Below are 24,997 nucleotides of genomic sequence, written 5' to 3'. Positions count from 1 at the left end.
GCGATGCAAATAGCGCCCTCTGCGACGACTCTTGCACACATCATATCGGTTGCTGTGTAATTTCAAATGTATAAATTGTTTATGTTTACTCTCTAACCAATTTTATGAGTTCACCCCTTTTTTGGTTTGACCTTTGTTTTATCCTAAACGTTTAACGAAATACCAATTGTGAGCGATATATTTTTGAAAGTGAATATTTCTTCAAGCTCCCCCCCCCCCCCCCCCCCCCCACAGCTAAGTATGTTCGTTCTCAGTTTTTGGATATGTTTACCTACAGGGAGTCCAGGAATCGTGTACAAACACGCAAAAAAAGACGAATAAATAATTAAAAAAATAAACATATATCTTCTTTATTACCTACTTATTAAATTTACATTTGTAGATAAAATAAATAATACATTTTTGAGGTAGGTAAAAGGAGACCATAAAATAGCTACTTGCTAATCAAGTCTGTCTCCTTAGACACTGTAAATAACATTTATAATAAATACATGACAAAATATAAAGAGGGCAGTGAAAACAAAACTAAATATCTATGAAAATATGTACATTATACATCAACAAGGGTTGCAGTATATTCATATCAGGTGAAGAAAATCTTTTAGTGAGTTACGAAAAACATTCCTTGATGATTTGGACCTAACATTAAAAGGTAAGTTGTTCCAGTGTATAGCTCCTGTGTATGACATTGCAAATTTACCTATTTCAGTGTTTATCCTTGGAATTGAAATATTGCCCTTAATTTTGTAGCGTGTATTATAATAGTGAGTGGGAAATGAACAATATTGTGTGAAATGATGTGGCAAGTTACCGTTGAGCAGGTCGTACATAAAAGTGCAAATTTGAAGTTTCATTCATTCATTCACACACACACAAACAAACAAACAAACAAACACACACACACACAAACAAACAAACAAACAAACAAACAAACAAAATATGCACTGGTAAATGAAAACACCATTATTATGATTATAATCTCCTGGATGATGTGTCTATATACATGTACCTGTATGTACACAGACTGTACACTATTGAAATGAGATAGCATGTATAAGGTTATAAATACACGGTTCCTGGGCTCACACTGTGTCCGCTACCGGTGTAAACTGCTTTGATTAAATACGTTGTAAAATAATTAACATATATATACAATTTTAGATAAATTGTTATTTGTCGCGTTTAAACATCTAGTAAAATAATCCCACTTGGTGAATTGAATGAATAGCTATTAACTCCGGCTTGGGGTTGGGGTGGTGGTGGTGGTGGTGGTGCACTGGTACCATGGTAACGATAAAAGAGGAAACACTGATCATCACTGATTGATTAGATTGGTTTTGTGAGACTGGAGATGTCGACATCGAAAAGACCAACTAATTAACGTGCTACTAGTACTGTTATAAGGCTATAAGCTTAGATTCCATCCATAGAGCTAGTAGTCATATAGCCCTGTGATAATGCCACCAACGAAAGGAGAGCCTAGATCCGTGGTTGTTGGTTTGAAGCTAGATACTGTTCACTAGCCTAGGGGGTACGACCACAAACCGGAACAGGAAGTCAAACCCAAATCATTATGGCGACGTTCAACCCATTTATCCTACAAGTTCTCCTATTTCTCCTATTTTTATCTATATTTGGTAAGTAAGATATTGTTTTCTGTTCGTTAATATTCTAAGTAAGATTTTTGTGACCTGGTTAATTGTGAGTCTTTGTCTACTGGTCTTTGTACGAGTTCATATTTTTGTGAAAGAAACCCGAGGCTTGGCTGTAACATTCGAAGTCCTGCCTTTTGTCATCGTAATGTACGGTCGCCTGAAAACAGTGAAGGGTGTATAACCGTGTCGAGACGAAATAACTGATAAATATAATGATTAAAATAAAGTCTGTGAATTGTAACAGTTTTAAAATGACTTTCCAAAAGTGATGTTTTCATTCTGATATCACCTTTTCGATCTGTGAAAATCCAGACACATTTTCCGTATTTCCGGTTACCGTGCAAGTCCAAGTACAACGGTGATAGCGGTCGTTTAGCTGTATTTGATGTACGTATCCATGTCCCGGGCACAGGGGCGTGTAATATTTCATAGATAGTCGTTTTCCAGGTCTACAGACTAAATATAACAACCTTTTGATTAATATATATTCCTACATGTAAGGGGAATATAATATTTCTTAGTAGTATAGAGATTGATACATTTGTAGCAGCAAGATTCGTACGATATTTTCCTAAGAAAACGGCATTCTAAGCAATAAGAAAACAACAATCTATGAAATATTACACGCCCCTGTGGTCCCGGGTACATGTGCCAGCTATTAGGCAAAATATCATGCTCGCTAATGAATCTACAGTCATAGACCTTCACTCTTTTTATCTCTGGTCGGTAAATATCGTCGTGTTAGCCATGTTTTTCGACAAGGTGTCTTCGGTGTTATTTTACCGTGAAAATTGCTGTCGCCCTCACTAGCGACCTTCGGTCTCCTTGACAGTGAGCAGGAAAGCCATAGGGGTCTAGCAAGCTCAAAGTCAAGGCTGCTAAGGAGATTAAATCTACCAGGTTCCCAATAATTGTACCTGGGTTCCCAAGCCAAATTATGGTATCTAACCTTCAATATATAGCTTGTGTGGCAAGCTACAGGTACACATTAAAGCCATTTTTACCCCCCCCCCCCCCCTTCAGTTACAGGGGTTCCCAAATCTTATCAAACATGACTCCTGGCTGGCTCCCCAAATACATCCATGTTAAAAGTCATCATACCACCCTCTTTATACGTTTAGTTATACAGTGAGTTGGTTTTGATACTCATTGTCCATGTAGTCATTTGTAAGCAGTGTTTTTTTATGCGAGGTAAGTAGGTAACATTTACCATTGTTCCACAGTCATTTTATCCCCCCCCCCCCCCACACCCATACTCCCTCAGGTATAAGGTAAGGGTAACTATGCCAATTTTACCAGATCTCCCCCTTTCTGTTAGGGACGATCGCACAATGTCACATAAGCTCAATAAATAGACCACGTTCATTTTATGACAAAACCCCCTTCCCTAAACAAATGTTCACAAATGCGAGATGAACACATGTATGATGTAAAAAATGATAAAAATTTTAGCAGTCACATCTCTACCATTGATTGAGTTTGTGTGACATTGAGCAATTGTCCCTTACTTGGTTTCCTAGACCTTAAAGTGGTCATATGGATGAGGATTGGCTACTTACTTTGCATTTTTAATTTACAAAACAAATTTATCATGGCTTCCTACTTAAAAAAAATCACTGTGAAACAACATTTACCAAGTCTGTGGTTGTAACTCAATACATTGCAAAAAAATATATAAAAACCCCTGACACATTTATTACGTTTTTGCAATTTTGAGAGTTACAAACTGGGACGTGGCATGTGTTGTTTCACGTTGACTTTTCAAGTAGGAAGCCATGGTAAAAAGAAAATTATAAAATAAGAATCCAAAATAATACCCAATCTTTAAAGAATCAACACTTACTAAACTCTCCTTTTACCAACACTACTTCTTTTTTACAGCGTATGGAAGGAAAACCCATGATATGATTTACATAGATGTGAAAGGCTTTGCACCTTGTGTACGAAGACTGAATGCTACACATCAAATAGGCTGTACCAGTAAGTAGGCAAAGGAAGTTTGTAATTAAAGTCTTACAACTAGACATATACATCACACATGTAGGTATAGTAACAGTATTGTAGCCTACCTGTAGACTTGAAGAACTAATGGCTACAAGACTATTTCAGCTATCCTAACTGTAGCCTACCTGCAGACTTAAAGAATTAATGCTACATGACTATTTCAGCTATCCTAACTGTAGCCTACCTGTAGACCTAAAGAACTAACGCTACTACATTATTTCAGCTATCCTAACTGTAGCCTACCTGTAGACCTAAAGAACTAACGCTACTACATTATTTCAGCTCTCCTAACTGTAGCCTACCTGTAGACTTGAAGAACTACTCCTACATGCCTATTTCAGCTATCCTAACTGTAGCCTACCTGTCGACCTAAAGAACTAATGCTACTACATTAATTCAGCTATCCTAACTGTAGCCTACCTGTCGACCTAAAGAACTAACGCTACTACATTAATTCAGCTATCCTAACTGTAGCCTACCTGTCGACCTAAAGAACTAACGCTACTACATTATTTCAGCTATCCTAACTGTAGCCTACCTGTAGACCTAAAGAACTAACGCTACTACATTAATTCAGCTATCCTAACTGTAGCCTACCTGTAGACTTAAAGAATTAATGCTACAAGACTATTTCAGCTATCCTAACTGACATTTCGATTTTTTTTGTTGGAAGGATTAACAAAAATTCAAAAATGTTGTGTATCTTTTGCATAACAATCCCTCCCTATTGCTTTCAGTATTTCACTTTCTCACCTACTTAATTGGTCAGTGGCCTAAATTACTAAATCAATAAACTTATAAATAAGTGCACAGCACTTTCAGCCCTCTTCAATTTAGAATGTTGAAAAAATATGCAATGTTTTTTACCCACCAGGTGCCATAAAAGGTAATAGTGGTGTTGTACATTATATAAACAGTACTAGAGATCTAGACTGGTTGAAAGATAAAGGACCACACAAACCTTATATACCCATTGTTACAGCCGACATGTTTACAAAGTAAGTATACAGTGCATGGTTCCAAATAAGGGCATTTTACTTGTCCCGGACTAGTGATTTGAAGCGCTGGGCGGGTGATTTTAGAAAGTACTTGTCCCAATGGACAAAAAGAAGTTCTCATAGTTTTCGATTTTTAAACCTCTACTCACTTATTGTAACATAAGTAAAACTTTCCCGTACCTGCAGAAACTTTCAAGAAGATATTTTAAGATATGAATGAAAACATACAAATGATTAATCTGCTTAGATTTCCTGAGTTTACTCAAACTGGAAATATCGCTATGGCAACTCACTTGGTAACAAAATCTGATCAAAAGGGACATCCCAATAAAACATCGAAGTACAGTTTACCAATAAAATATTTACTTGACTTTGTGGACAAGTACTTTCTGATTTGGACAAGTGCTTATTAATTTCTCTACTTGTCCAGTGGGCAAGAAGATATTTTCTGTTATTTCAAGCCCTGCTGTGGTTAATTTGTTTGGAGATTTCTTGTGGATTGTCAATCACAGGTGTAGACAAAGTTACAAAAATAGTTTGTGTTTCTCTGAAAGAACAATAGAGGTGCAGAAGAGTTTCAAGTTTCAAAGCAATGAATGGTACTCACATGTCTGTGTCTAGTTGTAGTATGTTTATCAGTTTCTTTCATTTATGCAAAATGTAGCAAGAAATTGCTATCATGCTCTTAAATTGTGGGTAGAATGAGCAGTTTCTTATTGGTTTCTTTGTGATTGTATCAAACAGAGCCAGTGAACAGTAATATGAAACATGCTGTAAATCCACTCAGCGTGTGTTCCTTTAATTAATTTGCAAATGAAATTGTAGTCAACTAATTATGATAATTACTAAGAAAATTAATAATAAAATCAGGAAAATCATGAAGTTTCGCAAGAAATATTGGATGCGGAAACTGACATCAACTTAAAAAGACAATATAAAACTATTTTCCAATCTGTAATGGCTGTACATCTGATAGGAAGAAATAAACAACACAGAGACCATTTGGAAAACAATGGAAAACCTGAACTAGATACTCACACATGAAAAAAAATATATGATAAAATAAAATAAAAAATTCAACCTACCCCACCAATTTTAAAATTAAATGTAATCGGAACCACACATTTTTTTAAATTTTTTTTAACACCAAATTAAGGTATTATGAATTACCATTATAATCACCTATAATACCATTACCATTGTAATTATTGTCTTGTTGCAGGGAAACTTTAGATTCATTGATGATATCAGGTAAAATTAATGGATTAATGGTGATACACCTAGCGGACACTGTGCCACCAAGTCCTGGCTTCTCACCAGACTATTCATGTCCTAATGCAAACTATGGTAAGTAAATGAAGGTGAACCGATACATGTGTTGTAGATATTGCACTACTCTCAGTCACTCACAGCTGTGGTAAACAGTGCCCTCTAGTGACCATTGTTACTGTATAAGCCGGAACAAAGAAATTACAACCAGTGACAGGCAAGCATATACAACAAGCGGAACTTCTTACAAACAGGAAAGTAAACAAGTGATTTGGTTAATAACATTTGGCACTAGTCAAATGAACATAATGTTTTGAAAATGTAGATAAATCTGCTGGGAAAAAGTGAACAGCGCATGTCAGTAGTAATCCATCACACACTGACAGACGGTTATAATTAGGTACTTCATTCAGTTTACTACAAACTCACCCTCCTGTCTGAATGTAAGTCACATGAGGACATGACATCATCACATCTATGACAACACTCCGATACCATTCAACTACTGCTGTCATTGGTAAGAACAGAATATTGTATTACATTAAAGGTATTCGACTAAACGGTGGAAAGAGATATCGTAGTAGAAAATCAAGCCCACTAACAATAGTTCATTGTCTTTTAAGTCAATCAATGTGCTTGTGTGGGCAGAAAACTTAGGTGACAATGATGGATCAACACAAGGCAAGGGTCAAAAATGCATTTCAAGTAGTTACTGTCAGCAACCTCCGAGTCAAGGTCCGCAATTGTGAGGGACGGTTGGGTAAGACAGCTGACGTGAGCCGAACCCTGCCCCTTGTAGCCTCTAGTCCATGCTGTTTCTGAAGAACACACAAATTAATTAGCTGAGTTGCCTTGATAACAAAATATATCACATACATTTGATTAAAATATTCCATGCTGTACTAAAATTCCACATTTTGATCCATAAACTTTGATATTTGTTTCCTGACAGGTCTTTACACGGAAGATCTCAATCCTGACTATTCCGACTGTAAGACGCGTACATGGAATCCATGGGGATCCGGGATATCTTTTGCGGATTATGATTTTCCAATATTTGCCTTGACAAACATAACAGAAGTGCAATCACTTATTCAGGTAAGCTCGTTGTTCTTCCAATGATAGAGAAACCACGATCCTAACACTATCATGACATGCATATTACAAGTGGACCATTATGCAAATGATTATGCAAATTGCAATGTTGTTGGCATGGAAATTATTATGCAAATTAGCCACAGTCATTGCAATCTACCCAGGGGAGAACACTGCAAGTTATGATACCTCACTGGAGAGTGTTTTTGTTTTGGGCTGTAGGTATATGTTGATTAAGTCTACTGTTTCACAGATTTTTATAGTTTATTGATGTTCCCGCCAAAATTACACTAAAATTATGTGAGGAAAGATGCACCATACCTCCAAAAGATTATGTATTTTTATGAACAATTAATCTCCAAAGTGCTGCTTGATTTTACTTTTTATTTCTGGGTTTATAAAATTGTATAAAAAATGTTGGATATGGCATGAAAAATGGTGTATCATTGCCAATTGATTAAAAATGTTTGTATGACAGTGTCACCATGTGCATTACATTAGGTTTATTTTGCCAACACAAAGTTTAATTACTTGATAATTGTGTTTGGAGGAAAAAGCTTAATGTAATACATAAGATTACAAACTCCTATGACCATGCATTTGAAAACAGTGTTATCTTTAATAGTTGTAATGATCCAAATCTGAGAATAGAAATTGTAAATGTTTATTTTACAGTGTTATCGTGATCGTAATGATCCAAATCTGAGAATAGAAATTGTAAATGATTATTTTACAGTGTTATCATGATCGTAATGATCCAAATCTGAGAATAGAAATTGTAAATGTTAATTTTACAGTGTTATCGTGATCGTAATGATCCAAATCTGAGAATAGAAATTGTAAATGTTTATTTTACAGTGTTATCGTATTTGTAATGATCCAAATCTGAGAATAGAAATTGTAAATGTTAATTTTACAGTGTTATCAGTGATCGTAATGATCCAAATCCGAGAATAGAAATTGTAAATGTTTATTTTCCAGTGTTATCGTGATCGTAATGATCCAAATCCGAGAATAGAAATTGTAAATGTTTATTTTCCAGTGTTATCGGTGATCGTAATGATCCAAATCTGAGAATAGAAATTGTAAATGATTATTTTACAGTGTTATCGTGATCGTAATGATCCAAATCTGAGAATAGAAATTGTAAATGTTTATTTTACAGTGTTATCGTGATCGTAATGATCCGATAAATTATGGCAAGGCTAGAAACTATCCATTATGTGCTGTAGAACTGAGTGATAGAATGCATGGAGCTAAAGACACAGTCACTTGTATGAGAAGAAGTACAAGGCTAACCAACATGGAAGCATGTAAGTACAATGTACTTGTCTCTTGCCTTTAGAGAATGTTTAGAAATGTTGGTTATTAGATACGTTTATTTCAGGCAAAATATACAGAATTAGTCTTATGGAACAGTATACCACCATGTATTCCATGTTTTCCATGTGGTCACTGTGTTATTGTTTTTTCACATCCATCAGATCTACAGCCATTACAGATTGGAAGAATAGTTTTACATTGTCTTTTTAAGTTGATGTCAGTTTCCGCATCCACTATTTCTTGCAAGACTTCGAATATGTTTAAAAAAAGTTTAAGATCGGCATAAAAAAACTAGGCTGGGTCAGGTAACTGGAACCAAACACTAGTAAGACAAATTAGAAAAGTGTAATTTATGTGTGCTCCTTAAAATTTTATTTGACTGGCTACTAAAACAAATGTATATGTTTCTTTCATCATCAGTTGGCTACTGTGATCCAATGGGTGATCATAATGTTATTAGTTTCCTGAAACCTACCAATAAATCCACACCACTTGTCAATGATTCACTTATTGTGGTCGCAGCGAAGGTAAGACAATTGGTTTCCACATTTATAGCCCTGCATATTTATCTATTTTTTTATTTTTTTTTATTTTTTTTTATATTTTTTTTTTATATTTTTTATTTTTATTCATCAATTTGTCCCCAAAGCTTTGCGTTGTGAATTGCCCCAAGTGATTTTTTTTGTAGCAACTATTTCCCCAAGGTTGAAAGCAGAGTGGAAATAAATAGTTGAGCACTACATAACATTGAACTAGTGCCCAAATAAGGCCAGGCAATAAGATTTGCAATTGTGACGCCTATTCTTACAAAGTCGATGCAAATCACTGTTGGGACTCCTGTACTCCATGATGAACAGTGCAGTGCCCTAAGGAAAAGTTAATGTGAATAGTGCCCCACTGTATGCAAATTGAGGTCATCATGGGTCACTAGTCCATACCATGTGACACAATCTAAGCCAATAACTGATGGCTGGAAGGATTTGATTAGCTAGAAATTATTATCACCCATAACAAAATCTTTTCATTTTAACCATACAGTTAGACAGCGATTCCCTCTTCTACGATCTGACACCTGCACCTGGAGCTGAGAATGACATCACAGGATTTGTTACTCTGTTATCAGTGGTTGAAACACTAAGTAGGTTGCCATTGGAAACCAAACAAGTGATGAAGAATATCATGTTTACTTTTTTCCAAGGGGTAAGTTCATTATGAGGGCAGGAATAAAGTACAATGTATTCATATCAATCATAACTTAATAATTCAATTCCCATGTAAAAAAAATTACTAAAATATTTACAGGTACTATATATACAACCACTCAAAAACATGTGATTGCAGAGTTTCCTTTCCATGGAATTTGTTTCAGATAATATATATAGCAATAACAGAACCCCATGCCACACGAGTGATAGTGTGGGTACTCACTACTATTACTCATACTACTATTATTAAATTATGCTCTGCAAACACAGAAAAAAAAAGTAGAATAATAATAATAATAATGTTGGTTTCTTATATAGCGCTTTCCCACTCCGTGCTCAAAGCGCTTTACAATTATTACCCCTGGCTCGGATCAGAACAGCACAATGGCCCTTTAGTCTTCCTCAACTCCCCGGGGAGCATACAATCCATTGCAGCCATTTAAGCGCATAGGATTAAAGCCTTCACATTGCAACCTACATCCTACCAGGTCCCCAGTTATACAGCTGGGTTGACTGAGGCATAGTCGTGGTTCAAATCTTGCCCAAGGACTTTAGCCACTCAGAAACAAACAGCAGGCAGCGACGGGGCTCGAACCTGCAACCTGTAGATTCCAAGCCGGTCACGCTAACCATTCACCCATCATGACTCCATGATGTGTGCCAGTGTGGCATATATGAATGAGTGTTTGTCACTTTTCTGTTCTCTACAACTGCGATTTCATGAGCGCAGTGATTGAAAGTGCAACATGAATGGAAATATCCCTGAGTACCCACACTATCACTCGTGTGGCATGGGGTTCTGTTATTGCTATATATATTATCTGAAACAAATTCCATGGAAAGGAAACTCTGCAATCACATGTTTTTGAGTGGTTGTATATATTTGCATATCATTTGCATACAGGTATGTAATAATAGTTTCTGTGTTATACACTGCAGTGTAAATACCAATAGTATGCACACATAATGGAGCAAGTTGTTACTGGTACATAAGTGTTTTCATGACAGTAGCGAGTGAAAATGTAGCAAAAGACGCTGCAATAATGGATGCAAATACCCCTGACTACCCACATAATATGACAGAACCGCATGATGCACAAGGGCAAGTGTGGCGTACTCGGGGTACTTTTTACAAGTGCTTTTACTGTTCTCTGCACCAATACTTTCTCGAGCGTAGCACATGTGAAACTGCAGCAGAAAACACTACAAGTACATGTGCAAATACCCCCCCCCCCACCCCCACTTGGTATGGGGTTCTGTTATTATTACATATGTTTATCTGAAATGGCAAATTTCCACAAAAATCGCACAGCGTGATCATGCGATTCTGTGTGTAGCAAACCATCGCATCCTCATTTGCATATCATTTGCATGCAGGTATGCAGTAATATTTTCGGTATTGCACTGCAGTGAAAATACCAGTATCCATGCCCACCAGTCACACAGTGCAAGCAATCACTGGTACATATGTAGTAATCAATATTTCCTGGAATTTTCATTTGTAGGAATCCTGGGACTACATAGGCTCATCCAGAGCAGTGTTTGACATGGAGCAAGGAAAATTCCCGCTTACATTAGAGGACTCAAAGATCCAACCTGCTACCATTAATCTTGATCATATCAGCATGTTTCTTGAACTACGTCAACTTGGTTTGATGAACGCTAGCCAAATGTGGTTACATAGTGATCCAGTTACCCAGGGTAGGGATCCCAGTGTTAAAAATCAGGTAGGTTTGAATTACCTGCTATATCTCCCCTGAATAAAGACTCCCTGAATAAAGTCACAAAAAATGATAATGGATAAATCAATCTCCCAACAGAAAATTATTGTTTGTGTTTCAGTTTTTTTTAAAGAGTTTGGGAAATATAATGACAGAGTGGGTATAATCAGATAAAATTTACATAAATTTGCATGAATTGCATGATGAGTTTTGTTATAAACTATGATAAAACACACGGTGGGGGGGGGGGGGGATTTATGTAGATTTTATCTCCCTACTAGCATTTACAAACACACTGTTATTTAGTTACTATATCTTTTGGTTTCTAAACTGCAAATAAGACAGATGCCTGTCTCAGATGAAAATACTTCAAACAAGAAAGACAAGTATGCTGGCAAAATATATCAATTATTACTGAATGGCAGCCATATTTGTAGTCAAAACTCACTACATTACTTCATAACTCAAAAATTTTAGTACATAGCAATTTCATTCAAGTGTCTAACTCCATATAATCACATGCAAGTTTTCTTGTATTCAGTCACATACATGTAGAATAATGTATTTGAGGGGGGGGGGGGGCTGTGTCTGCTACAAAGACTTGTCTACAAATTAAGAGACTTTCTGTGAAAATATTTTCCCTTTTATTATTCTAGGGTAAACTGATGTTAATAAAATTCTTGAAATTAGAAAAAGTAGTACAAGAATTCAGTGTAAATGATATGGTAATGTTCTCTGGCACAGTGCCAGTAATTTCTGGCAAATTGCCAATAATTAATTTGCAAATCATGTGACCTTGTTATTTACTGTAGACTGAGAGTATCATCAAGGCATTGAATTCAGCAGCAAAGGATCATGGGATAGATGCAAGTACAGCCCCGGCTGATCAACCCCTACCACCGGCATCATTCCAGAGGTTTCTCAGGAAAGAGAATATTGGTGGTGTCGTTATCACCGATCATGAAAAGGAATTCAAAAACAGGTACATGTACAACTGTCAAATATTTCTGAAAAGAGGTCGTGTTTTGAAAATGCAGTCTAGTATTCTTCCAGCTAAGAGTACGAGTATGAGAAAGCATAGTGTTAGCCCCTTATTTGCCACTGAGACTTCCATGCTTTGTAGATTTGCTTCTATGTCTTTTACCACCCCTGAAGGGTGTGCTTTAAAGAGAACACCACTCCAAGAAATGAAGTCATTTTCATAAACTATGTGTTCTGGAGAGTCATTTCATAATTTTACATCACATACAATTACTTGCGATTTTAGAAAAAAAGATCTGGTTGAATTTTTTGCCTTTATAAGGTATCTTTTTACTCACAAGAACAATGCACATACAAGATGAATATTTTTGACATGTTAAAGAGAAGCACCACTCCAGGAAATAAGGACATTGTCATAAACTAGGGTTTCTGGAGAGTCATTTTATGATTTTACATCACTTACAATTACTTGTGATTTCAGAGAAACATCAAGTTGATCTTGTGCCTTTATAGGGTATCTTTGCATGCAGTGCTCAAAATTAACAGTAGTTCCATGTCCATAGACTACCAATTCTTGTCATAGGACTTCCATAATGTGCAGCTGGTAGCCCACTCAGGCTACCACTGATTATGCAAGGATAGAAGTTTATGGACACAAAAGTATTTTAAAACAACACACATATTCCAATAGAGGAACTCTGTTTTCAGTTCAGGAATATAGGACTATTGGTCACCATCCTTGGGCTACCACTTTCTGAAACTGGTAGCCCGCTAGGACTACTAAAGAAAACAGTTAATTTTTAGCCCAGTTTGCTATGGGCTATTACATCATGAGCGCCAGTAGAAATAATATATTCATGGTTGCAGAATGAGCATTCATGTCTCCTTTGTGCTTATTCCCTTCGGTGTAAAACATCTTGTCTCTTTTTCTTTTGATCGTCTATTAGCAGATATTACTTATCAAAGTTGGTCTGATAAAGTTAACCAATTGTCTTGTCTATTATCAGATATTATCAAAGTTGGTTTGATAAAATTAACAAATCTTGTGTAACTTTTCATCGTCTATTATCAGATATTATCAAAGTCCGTTTCATAAAATTAACAAATCTTGTGTAACTTTTCATTGTCTATTATCAGATATTATCAAAGTCCGTTTGATAAAATTAACAAATCTTGTGTAACTTTTCATCGTCTATTATCAGATATTATCAAAGTCCGTTTCATAAAATTAACAAATCTTGTGTAACTTTTCATCGTCTATTATCAGATATTATCAAAGTCCGTTTGATAAAATTAACAAATCTTGTGTAACTTTTCATCGTCTATTATCAGATATTATCAAAGTCCGTTTGATAAAATTAACAAATCTTGTGTAACTTTTCATTGTCTATTATCAGATATTATCAAAGTCGGTTTGATAAAATTAACAAATCCTGTTTAACTTTTCATTGTCTATTATCAGATATTATCAAAGTTGGTTTGATAAAATTAACAAATCCTGTTTAACTTTTCATTGTCTATTATCAGATATTATCAAAGTCGGTTTGATTTGCCAGAGTTATTAGATGCTGACTATGATAATAAGACTGAGGAGTATATATCACCACTGGCTAAGGTATGTGAAGTATGAACTCAATAAGTTATATAAAATTAATGTACAGAAGAAGTTACTTGTGTTCAGTTTGTCTTCTGGTGACGGATGCTGAATAATCACTGTGGGTAATGTAATGATGAATACCTGAAACTTGCCAATGCATTCACCAGGGTAGGAAATTCTTGATACAACAAAATGTTCTAAAACGCTCCACTTCTCTTCCTAAAAGTGAATTTAAATTTATATTGGAACTCACGCCTTTTCTGAAAACTACATCAGAATTCACTGGAACTCACCAGTACTTTTATTTCACAAATAGAGCACTGAAGTTTTTTGTCTGTACCAATGCTATAATTTAATGTTTTTAAAATACATGTAAAATGTTGTGTGTGAGTCAATGCCAGGATTATGAAATAATCTAAATATGGGAGAGGTACAAGTTTTTTGTCATCATCATCGTCATCATCATCATCATCATCATCATCATCATCATCATCATCATCATCATCATCATCTTCGTCATCATCATCACCATACTGGTTATATTTCTACAGGTCTTGAACAATGTTACCTCTGTGTTGGCCCAGTCTCTTGTTAAGCTGACTACACCAGATGGTACAATTACTGATATACCACTAGCAGACCTCCATGTTGTAAGTACTGACTCTGTTTTGATAGAATTTAACTTTGTTTTATCTGTTGATCAACCACTTTATAATCGGTACAGATATGTTGTATTATGCAGTTGTACATTCTATGCCATCGTGGTCAAAATTGTAACAAGAAGCCATACCTCCAGATACATGTACAGCTCGTTTCAAGTTAGTGTTCACTGGCTCTGTTTGATACAACCATGCAGAAGCAATAAGAAACTGTACATACTACATGTATACTTAAGACAGCAAGATTGAATAAATAAAGTTTCTTGCAACATTTTGTGTACATGGAATGAACTAATGCGAGCCACCATGGAGGCATTAAATGCAACATCAAAACATTGGCACCCACATGTCTAATTAATTGCAGTGTGTTCAATTGGTTTATTTCATAATAGACAAACTGTAGCAAGAAATTGCCATTTTGCTATCGCAGTGTAGAATATGCAGTTTCTTATTGGTTTCTGTGAGGTTGTGTAGAACAAAGCCAGTAAACGGTAACATGAAACGAGCTGTAGAACCCTGTTCATTTTAACCCACACCTTTACAATATGTTAGTATTTTATAGCAGATTAGCTATCAAAATGTACACCGTTGACATACATAGCTAAAAACAATGCAACTCTTTTTATAAAAAAAAAAAATTTTAAAGTCCAAATACGATAGAATATGACCCAGGATAACACAACTTTGGATTGTACATATTTTGTTTAATTATTGTTTTGTCAGTTTAGTTGGTAAATAAATGAAATAATATTAATAACTAAAAAAATATGTTTAATTTTTTTTTTTTCTCCCAGACTAACCAGTTATTGTATTGTTTCTTGTACCGACCAAACTGTACACTGCTGAGAACTGTTATGTCTGTTGAGAATTCCAAACAATTATGTGAGTACCCTTAAAAAAATGTATTATTTTAAGCAGATTTTGAGAAAACTTTGAGGTGTTATGAGCTCAAACTTTAACTATAATACCAATGTTGTTAAAAAGCTAGGGGCAAATTTATCATATATTGATTGTACCATCCCCTCATTGTCTAATTCTCTTTCATTGTTTAAAATTTACAAGAGTTTACTGTGATATGTTTGCCTACAAAGTTTGGCAACCACAAACACATGAAACAGGTACAGTATATGTGGCTGAGTGAACAGCGCCCTCATTAACCCATTATTGTTATTCTTTTGTTTTTACCACCGCTATATCTATGGTACCATTTAAGCATGTAGTCAACAGTAAACTGCATACTCACAAAGATGCATTCCTTGCAGTTCTTATATTAGCAATTTATTCTCATTGTACAGTGCCCTCATTTAACAAGTTCTTCTAATTCCTTTGTTTTTATAACAGCTAATATACCATACCAGCGATATGTTGGTGTGTACAGAGACACAACCGTAAACCGTATCACCCTCATCATTGAAAAGCTAGTGGCATATTTCGTGGGAGAAGAAATCACAGTATCAGACAAAAAGGATTGCAAAAATCCTAACTCAAATGATCAGGTAAATTATTAATTACAGCCCATGTCATGTTACCATTCACTGGCGCTTTGATACAACCATGCAGAAACCACTATGCAACTGCATACACACATTTTATATTCTCAGAAAACGAGATCGCAATTTCTTGCTACATTTTGTATATTATGAAATGTACTGCAGACGCTGTCATGTAGGTGCTAATGTTTTTGCATCTGCATGGTGGCGCTGTGTTCATTCAGTCTTGCTATCTTGAAGTGTAACATGTACAGTTTCTGATTGGTTTCTGCATGGTATGTATCAAACAGAGCCAGTGAATGGTAATTTGAAATGGGTTGTAGTAAGATTTTGATAGTTACAGTAATGTGTGTAAAGCTAACTTTGTAGATACTTGACAGATAAGTTGCACTTACTGTATGAATAATACACTACAGCTGAAGCTTCTCTTTCCAAGCATGCTAACAACAGGCTAGCTCAGTTCTAACACAGGGGATAGCACTAACACCTCACAGTACATGTATGTGTTAACAACTGGAAGAGTTAATGCGTACACCAGTCCTATGTTAACACAAGTTTAGCTCAGTGTTAACGCAAGGAATACCACTAACCCCTCACAGTACATGTTTGTGTTAACAACTGCTGGGGTTATTGTCTGCACCAGTCCTATGTTAACACAGGCCAGCTCTGTACTAACACAGGGGAGGGCACTAGCTCCAGTATGTGTTAACATCTGGAAAAGGTTAATGCCTACACCAGTCCTATGCTAACAACAGGTTAGCTCAGTGCTAACACAGGGGATCTCCTCACAAGTATGTATTAACACCTGAAAGGCTTAATGTGTACACCAATCAAATGTTAACACAAGGCTAGTCCAGTGTTAACACTGCAGTATTTCTGGTTTTGCAGTAATGATTCATTCTCAGGGAAAATATTAGCTAACATCAGATCATGCACTGTAAAACCAATAATTCGTTTATTTATTAATATATAGATCTATAAGTACAATTGGATAGCTGGTCAGCATGGCAACGGGACATGCTGGAAGAGTTTTACATACAGGACACCTGCACAGTCACCTGCCTTTGTTATTGATGACTGGGCATCTACTGAATACTCTACATGGACAGAAAGTAGTTGGGCATCTTACTCTGCCAGGATGTTTTACGTTACAAGCAGAGCTCAAGAGGTAAATGTATGGAGAAAGAGAAAGAGAGAGAGAGAGAGAGAGAGAGAGAGAGAGAGAGAGAGAGAGAGAGAGAGAGAGTGAGAGAGTGAGAGACAGACAGACAGACAGACTGACAGTTGAGACAGGGGAGGGAGACAGGTAGAAAAAGCAACATAGTCTGAGGTAGTGAATATGTATTTATGTGTGTGTATTTGTATGTTTGTGTGTATCTGTGTGTATAAGTGTGTATGGATGGATGGATGGATGGATGTATGTATGTATGTATGTATGTATGTATGTATGTATGTATGTATGTTCGCTGATTGCTTATTAGTCCTCGCTGGACGAAGTCCGGGACGGGGATTTATGGATTGGGTTCCGTCTGTCCGTCCATCCAGAGCCATTTCTTGGAGATGCCAGGACCGATTTTTTTCAAACTTGGTACAGGGGCAACATACAATGGCATACATATGCACATAAATTTGTTCATGATACGTCTAGCAGCCATTTTGTTTGCGAATTTTCCATGTTCAAAGCCATAACTCAGACATGCTTGAACAGATCTCATTCAAAGTTGGTATTAGGACAGTGTTCTATGACATACATATGGATATCCATTTTCATTGTGATACGATCCAATATGGCTGCCTAGCAGCCATTTTGTTTGCAAATATTCTATGTCTAAAGTCATAACTCAGACACGTTTGAACAGATCTCATTCTAAATTGGTATTAGGACAGTGTTCTATGACATACATGTGCATATTTATTGCTGTTGTGATACGATCCAATATGGCCGCATGGCAGCCATTTTGTTTGCTAATTTTCCCTGTCCAAAGCCATAACTCAGACATGCTTGAACAGCTCTCATTCAAAGTTGATATTAGGACAGTGTTCTATGACATACATGTGCAAATTCATTGTTGTCGTGATACGATCCAATATGGCTGCCTGGCAACCATTTTGTTTGCGAATTTTCCCTGTCCAAAGCCATAACTCAGACATGCTTGAACAGATCTCATTCAAAGTTAGTATTAGGACAGTGTTCTATGACATACATGTGCATATCCATTTTCATCATGATACAATCCGATATGGCTGCCTGGCAGCGATTTTGTTGGCACAGTTTTCATGTCCAAAGCCATAACTCAGACATGCTTGAACAGAGTAGTGATATCAAAAACAACCATATGAGGCCAAACACATTAACCAGGTTTGAAAATGACAACATAAACTGCCAGTTCCTTAAAACCCAATCATAGCTGGGGCTATGTCATTATCAACGACTTGTTTACTGAGACTTATGATATCCATGGTTACAGGCATTCTAGTTATACTTTATCTCTCTTCTTTTGTCTTCCAGACTGTCTTGTTGTCAATTGGTGCCATTGTTTTGCTGGTTTCCTTGGTAGTTGTTTACTTTGTCAACAGGAAGTCAGATGTACTATTTTCCCAAGAAGGGGACCCATACTAAAGAAACAAGCCATGCATTTACAACTCATGTAACTTTTCATTACATCAATACCTCTTGAACCTTGTGTTGTCATTAGCCATTGTCACAGCATAGAGGGCGCTGTTTCTGGGAGGCATTACTCCTGCTTTGGGTAACTTCCCTTGTACCTTTGTAGTATAATTCACAGCTATCAGTTATGTGAATGCAAGTCTATATATTTGCATAATGTATAATTAAGCTATTTTTTTGCATTCTTCAATACTCATGAAATATCATTTATAACACACATTTTTACAAACTGAGCTACGTCAGAATTACACGTATATATACCAAAGGAAATGAGGGTAAGCCCGATAACAAGTTATTAAATTGTTTTCAACTTTGTATGTATATATCATTCAGGCTGAAAGTATATGCAGGAGTGTAACTGATTTTCAAAGTATAAGGTAACATTGTCAAAGTAGGTGTATACAACTGTCGACATCAGACCATGGACAAACAGAACCTGTTACAAACAAGGAAAGTAGACAACTGAATTGGATTAACTTCACTTGGCACAGTATGTTGGAAGTACAGAGACTTGTATTACATTTCATTATTTGATAAGAACAGCTGTATGACCTCTTTACATAATAGTTCATGTTTGCAAACAAAGTAGAAGTTCCCTGGCATTTTATGCACGCATAAAGAAGCCATGAAATTGTCATTATCAAAACAATGAAATGTAATACAAGCCTCTACTGTTCCAACCTGCTGTGTCAAGCGTTATTAATCCAATTCATTTGTTTACTTTCCCTGTTTGTAACGTGTTCTATTTATCCACAGCCTGATGTCAGTAGTTGTGATAGCTACTAAGCGAGTCCATATATGCCCAATAATGGATATATAGAAATTGATACAAGTATTTCAATACACATATTCATGAAAAAGTAGCCGGCTAGAAATTATGTAGTAGGTGGCTGATTTCACCGGCTGCCGGCCGTTATCTACATCCCTGTGTATGTGTAAGTACCTATATGTTAAAACTGATTTTTACAACAACCTATTGCAAGAGTGTAGCATTTCTATAACGTTTAGTATCCACTTGGCTACAGTCATTTTTGAGAGGAAAAAGACCAGTTTGACTTATATATGTCATCATTGGTACAGCAGGAAGTGTTCACAGTTTGGTGTATCATCTTCAAAATATCAACTAAAATGAATTGGTTGAGATTGGAGACAAACATATTCACTAAAATTCACAAAATTCAAAAGAGATGTAGTGTAAAACTATAGAATCAATATATTTGAAAAGTGGCAAGTTTTCAGAAAAATTTTGCTTTGTTATAAACTTGACTCTAGACTTTCTACTTAAACTCAGATATCACATGGTTGGTCTATTGTTTTTGAAAAAATAAATGTTTCCTTCATTAAACGTCATAATTGGAATGTGTTGAATTTCACAACTGTAAATGTGTGAAAATCTGATAAAATTCTTAATCTGTTCATTTGTTCCCTGTATATAACTTTGATGCACATTAACTCAAGTCTTTGTTTTTAGTCACAGTTCTGTCTAGCATGCTAGTTGCATTTATTTATATCTGTCCAGTATAAACACAAGGTTATTTACAAAAGACACATTTTGATTGGATGACCAAGGTTTGCTGTCATTGGCCAGCATTAATTATGTAAAGTATGATTATACAAACATAAAAATACACATTTTGGTGAGTCCCCAAAATACAGCATTTGCTGTGTGATTGGCCAGCATAATTATGTAAATTAGGGGTCATTTGCATAAATGCATGTACACTTAGTAATTGTGGACCAAAGACAACATGGGATTTGCTGTCATTGGCCAGCAGCAATTGTGTAAATGATGATCATTTGCATAAATGCATTGTACACTTCGTAAGTGGTGAACCAAAACAACATGGGATCTGCTGTCATTGGCCAGCAGCAATTATGTAAATGATCATTTGCATACATCCAAATATGCAAATACCTTGTTTATTCATTTGAATGGGCTACCATCTTCTCTTTCCCTTTACAAAGATAAAAATAATTTCTAAAGGAATAATTTTTAAGATGGATATATATTTATGTCACGTTTTTCGTAAAATTTGTAGTTGTCAAATTAGATCAAAATGTCATGTATATGTAAAACTGAAGAAAAAAAAAAATTAACAAAAAAATGTCTGAATTTGTTAAATGTGAATATTCAGAATTTGTCTTGAAAGCTGTAGATAACTAGAATTTATTATTTTGTCTGTTAGAGGGCTACAATAAAATGTTAGCTTTTTTCTGGTTGTTAAAGTGGTCATATGGATGAGGATTGGGTGTTTATTTTGGATTTTTAATTTATAAATCTATTTTATCATAGTTTCCTACTTGAAAATTCAACGTGAAACAACATATGCCAAGTCCATGTTTATAACTCAATGTGTTGCAAAAAAGCAGAAATTCTGCAAAAAGTTTATTATTGTACGTACAATAACAAACATTTTACACATTTATTGTTTGCAATGTATTGAGTTACAAATAAGGACTTGAGATATGTTGTTTAACACTGAGTTTTCAAGTAGGAAGCCACGATAAAATTGTTTTATAAAACAAAAATCCATTATAAATACCCAATCCTCATCCATATGGCCACTTCAAAAATCCAAAATAACTACCCAATTCTCATCCATATGGCCACTGTAATTTCATTGGCAACCTTTTTACTGAGTGCTACAACCCATTTTCACAAGTCAGTCCACATTTGATCCTCAAAGGTGAGGCAATGTGTTGTGTACAGTGCTTTTAAGATGTTATTTGATATTTAGACAGTTCCGTCTCCCATAATCATGTACTCGGATTCTGCTTGTAGCCAATTGATAATGGGAAATTGTATCATATGGGGAAGAGCTGAAAGTTTAGTATAGTCAAAAAAGGTTTGTCAAGTAGCTACCAAAAAGTGGATTCTGTTCAAATTATAATAAAATTATGTAATTGGCTATAAGAACTGTAAAATCATATACTAGGGAGAAGCAGCATTTCTGGAAACTCCCTTGACTAAATTCTTGACTATGTACCACAATATTCTTGGATATATGGCAGAATAACATTCTTGGACATGTGCCAGAATGATATTCTTGGATGTGTGCCAGAATGATATTCTTGGGACATGTGACAAAATAATATTCATGGCTATATGGCACAATAATATTCTTGGACAGGTGCCAGAATAATATTCTTGGATGTGTGCCAGAATAATATTCTTGGGACATGTGACAAAATATTATTCATGGATATATGGCACAATAACATTCTTGGACAGGCGCCAGAATAATATTATTCTTGGACATGTGCCAGAATATTTTGGACAGGTGTCAGTATAAATTAGTCTTTGAAGTGTGCCAGAATAACATTCTTGGATACCTGCCATTACAAAAAATATTTGTATTGAGAGTAGATAAAACTGATATCCAATTGATTGCTTTGTAAATAATTCAGGTCATATTTGTAGTTATCATAACTTTTCATATTCGTAGCATTCATTTGACAAAGTTTTTCCTAAGCAGTCAAAATAAAGCGATATTTTGAGAAGAAAACTTGTCTTTTTTTTTTTAATGATTTCTGCAAGGGTTTTGTTGTGATCTATTGTTTTCTGGTCTTACTAATTATTCAAGTATTCTCACAAAAGCAATATCATATAGATACCGCTTTGCATTGGTTATGTATATCCTGGTCGTTGAGGGCGCAAATCCAATATGGCGGCTTTATTATCCAATATGGCGGCTCTCTAACTAAGTTTCCATAGGGAAAACACATGCAAGTCTTCTCTTACTGACCTGATGATTCTCTGTCAACAGAGTGAAAGCTAGCTTTTGGAAACCAATTGAGTTAAGTTTTGTTGAGACCATCCTGTTCTCAGTTGTGTTTTTACCTTTCTCCACAGGTTAGCTTGACCCTATTTTATTGTCGGTTTCTCATGACCCAACCAACCCAAATTTTCAGATCTGACATCAAAATACAAACATATTTTTATTTTCGCCCATTCTTAATATTTTTCGTGGGGACAGTGCCCTCTCTGGCCAGAATAAGCAAGTGTTGGACTGTTGACATCATCTACAGTTATGGCGGCAATGATAGCTGTTCATGAACAGAGTATTTCTTTCATCATGGAAGTTATTCAAATGGGGGGGGGGGGGGGCTGAGAACATGGCAATTGCGTAGAGAAGCTGGGAAAGGGTTTACCAGGAATACAATAAAAGGAAGATAGAGAGGAGAAAAAGGAGATGCAGAGAAAAATAAAGATGATTTTTTAATTTTTCCTTTTTTTTTAATCGGCTGTCTGACCCATATTTGCTATGAAAAAGTAAGGAGAAACAAAAAAAACAGAAAATATGTTCACCCTCAAATGTGAAAACCATGTGAAGTATAATATAAGCTACTTGCATACACTTCAAACATCAACAATGACAAGAATTCGTAAACAGAAATTTTATTGCATTTTCCTAAAAGACATGCTTATAAATTGTATACATTTTGTAAATCAGCGTACTAGCTTAGCAGAAAAGTGACAAAGCTACATTTGTCTCTATATCCATGTAGGTGTAAATGTATTGATATATACTACTCTGGCAAGCTAGGTCTACGTTATTGACACATACTACTCTGGCAACCTAGGTCTACATTATTGACACATACTACTCTGGCAAGCTAGGTCTACATTATTGACACATACTACTCTGGCAAGCTAGGTCTACATTATTGACATATACTACTCTGGCAATCTAGTTCTCCGTTTACTTAGACACAACCTGAAAGTCTTGTTACAACATGTTGACAAAAGCAATTGAATGACGTCTGTTTAAACTCACAGCAAGGTAGTTTTTCTGATACTTCCATGATCTTGTAGTGTATATTTTGGGGACTTCCAATGTCCACATGATCTTGATCACAAGCGTAATTAGATTCGCAAAACAGAGTCACCGGTATCATCCGTTAACGTAAATCTTTCACATTGAACAACAATAGTTTTAGTTTGTGTGCACCTTAACTAAAACTAAAAAATCGAGGGATCGCCGCACGACTGTGCGCATCATACGCATTTTATGTAAACCAACCCAAACTGATACACAGACACACACACACACACACACATTGTCCTTGGAACAAACAAGCTATTGAAAGTCATCACATTGCAGGCTTAGATTTTGACACATACAAGTGTATTGATTCAAAGTTACAAGTGATATGTGTGTGCGCACACAGTGCCTGTTTGTCAGCAGGAGTGTGGTGTTGTTTATGCTTGTATTGAGTGGTCTGTAGGAAGCCTTTTTCTTATCTAACTAAATTGTTCTTAGGGAACATAAAATGTGTATGATATGCACAGTTGTTTGGTGATCCCTCAATGTTTTAGTTGTAAACCGAAACCTAGATTGCCAGGGTAGTATGTCTTTCATCAAACACTAGTACAATAATCATTATAATATGTTTTCTGAATTTTCTTTATCACTTTCCAAAACAGTTTTTTCAAACTTTGATTTATACAGTTACTTCCCCTGGCCCTATTCTGGCACAATAGTCCTATATATTTCAACTCCCTGGACAGTAAACAATCCATTGCAGTCTTGTAACATACATCGACTTTAATACATCCTTCACACCACAGCCTACATCCTACAAGGTCCCCATTACAACAGCCGTGTTGACTTGGTCACGATCATTGTAAAACTCGTCCCTAAGGACTTCAAGAAGGAAATAGCAAGGCTTGAGACATGAAGATTTCAAGTCAGTGACTCGACTCATTCCGCTTCATGTATCATAATGCAATACACCTTCATCTCATTAATATATACGACATCACCAGACCGTTCTGATGAACAGTGCCCTCTAGAGGTACCAATGTACAGATAATCAGCACACCTTCAGTTCGTTTTACAGTCAACAGACCTTTCTAGTGTACATTCTCCTCTGTGTGATAGCCATGTACTCAATTCACATATTACAAATTTTAAAGTGGCCATATGGACGAGGATTAGGTATTTACTTTGAACTTTCAATTTGTAAAACATTTTTATCATGGCTTTCTACTTGAAAAAATCAATGTGAATCAATACTGACAAAGTCTTATTTTAATTCAATACATTGCAAAAAGTTAAAGCAAAACATGTGAAAAGTTTTTTATTGTACGTACAATAACAAACATTATTAATCTTTTTTCAATTTATTGAGTTACAAACAAGGACTTGGCACATGTTGTGTGACATTGATTTTTCAAGAAGGAAACTATAAAATTGTTTTAGAAATTAAAAATCCACAATAAATTCTCAATCCATATGGCCACTTTAAAATCTTGTCAGTTCTAAATATTTGATAGGCCAAAAGAGAAGAAAATTATCAATATGATATATGATCTATAGAATTGAGTA

The 24,997-nt window shown here is 35.6% G+C and overlaps 1 protein-coding gene across 1 annotated transcript; it reads left to right on the top strand.

Annotated features, from left to right (window-relative positions):
• The first annotated feature begins 1,568 nt into the window (after nt 1-1,568).
• LOC144440218 (nicastrin-like) lies at nt 1,569-22,132 on the top strand. Its single transcript, XM_078129525.1, has 16 exons — nt 1,569-1,637; nt 3,537-3,635; nt 4,534-4,657; nt 5,880-6,004; nt 6,879-7,024; nt 8,187-8,334; nt 8,765-8,871; nt 9,383-9,544; nt 11,055-11,276; nt 12,083-12,252; nt 13,779-13,866; nt 14,400-14,498; nt 15,302-15,389; nt 15,849-16,003; nt 16,971-17,165; nt 18,507-22,132. Exons 1-16 carry the CDS (start codon nt 1,574-1,576, stop codon nt 18,615-18,617), a joined length of 2,103 nt encoding a protein of 700 aa, XP_077985651.1. The 5' UTR covers nt 1,569-1,573; the 3' UTR covers nt 18,618-22,132.
• The last annotated feature ends 2,865 nt before the right edge of the window (nt 22,133-24,997 follow it).

This window comes from Glandiceps talaboti, chromosome 9 (assembly GCF_964340395.1).
Source record: "Glandiceps talaboti chromosome 9, keGlaTala1.1, whole genome shotgun sequence".
NCBI classification, from domain to species: domain Eukaryota; kingdom Metazoa; phylum Hemichordata; class Enteropneusta; family Spengelidae; genus Glandiceps; species Glandiceps talaboti.
The sequence above is the reverse complement of the archived record's forward strand: the minus strand, read 5'-3'. Positions and strand labels throughout refer to the sequence as shown.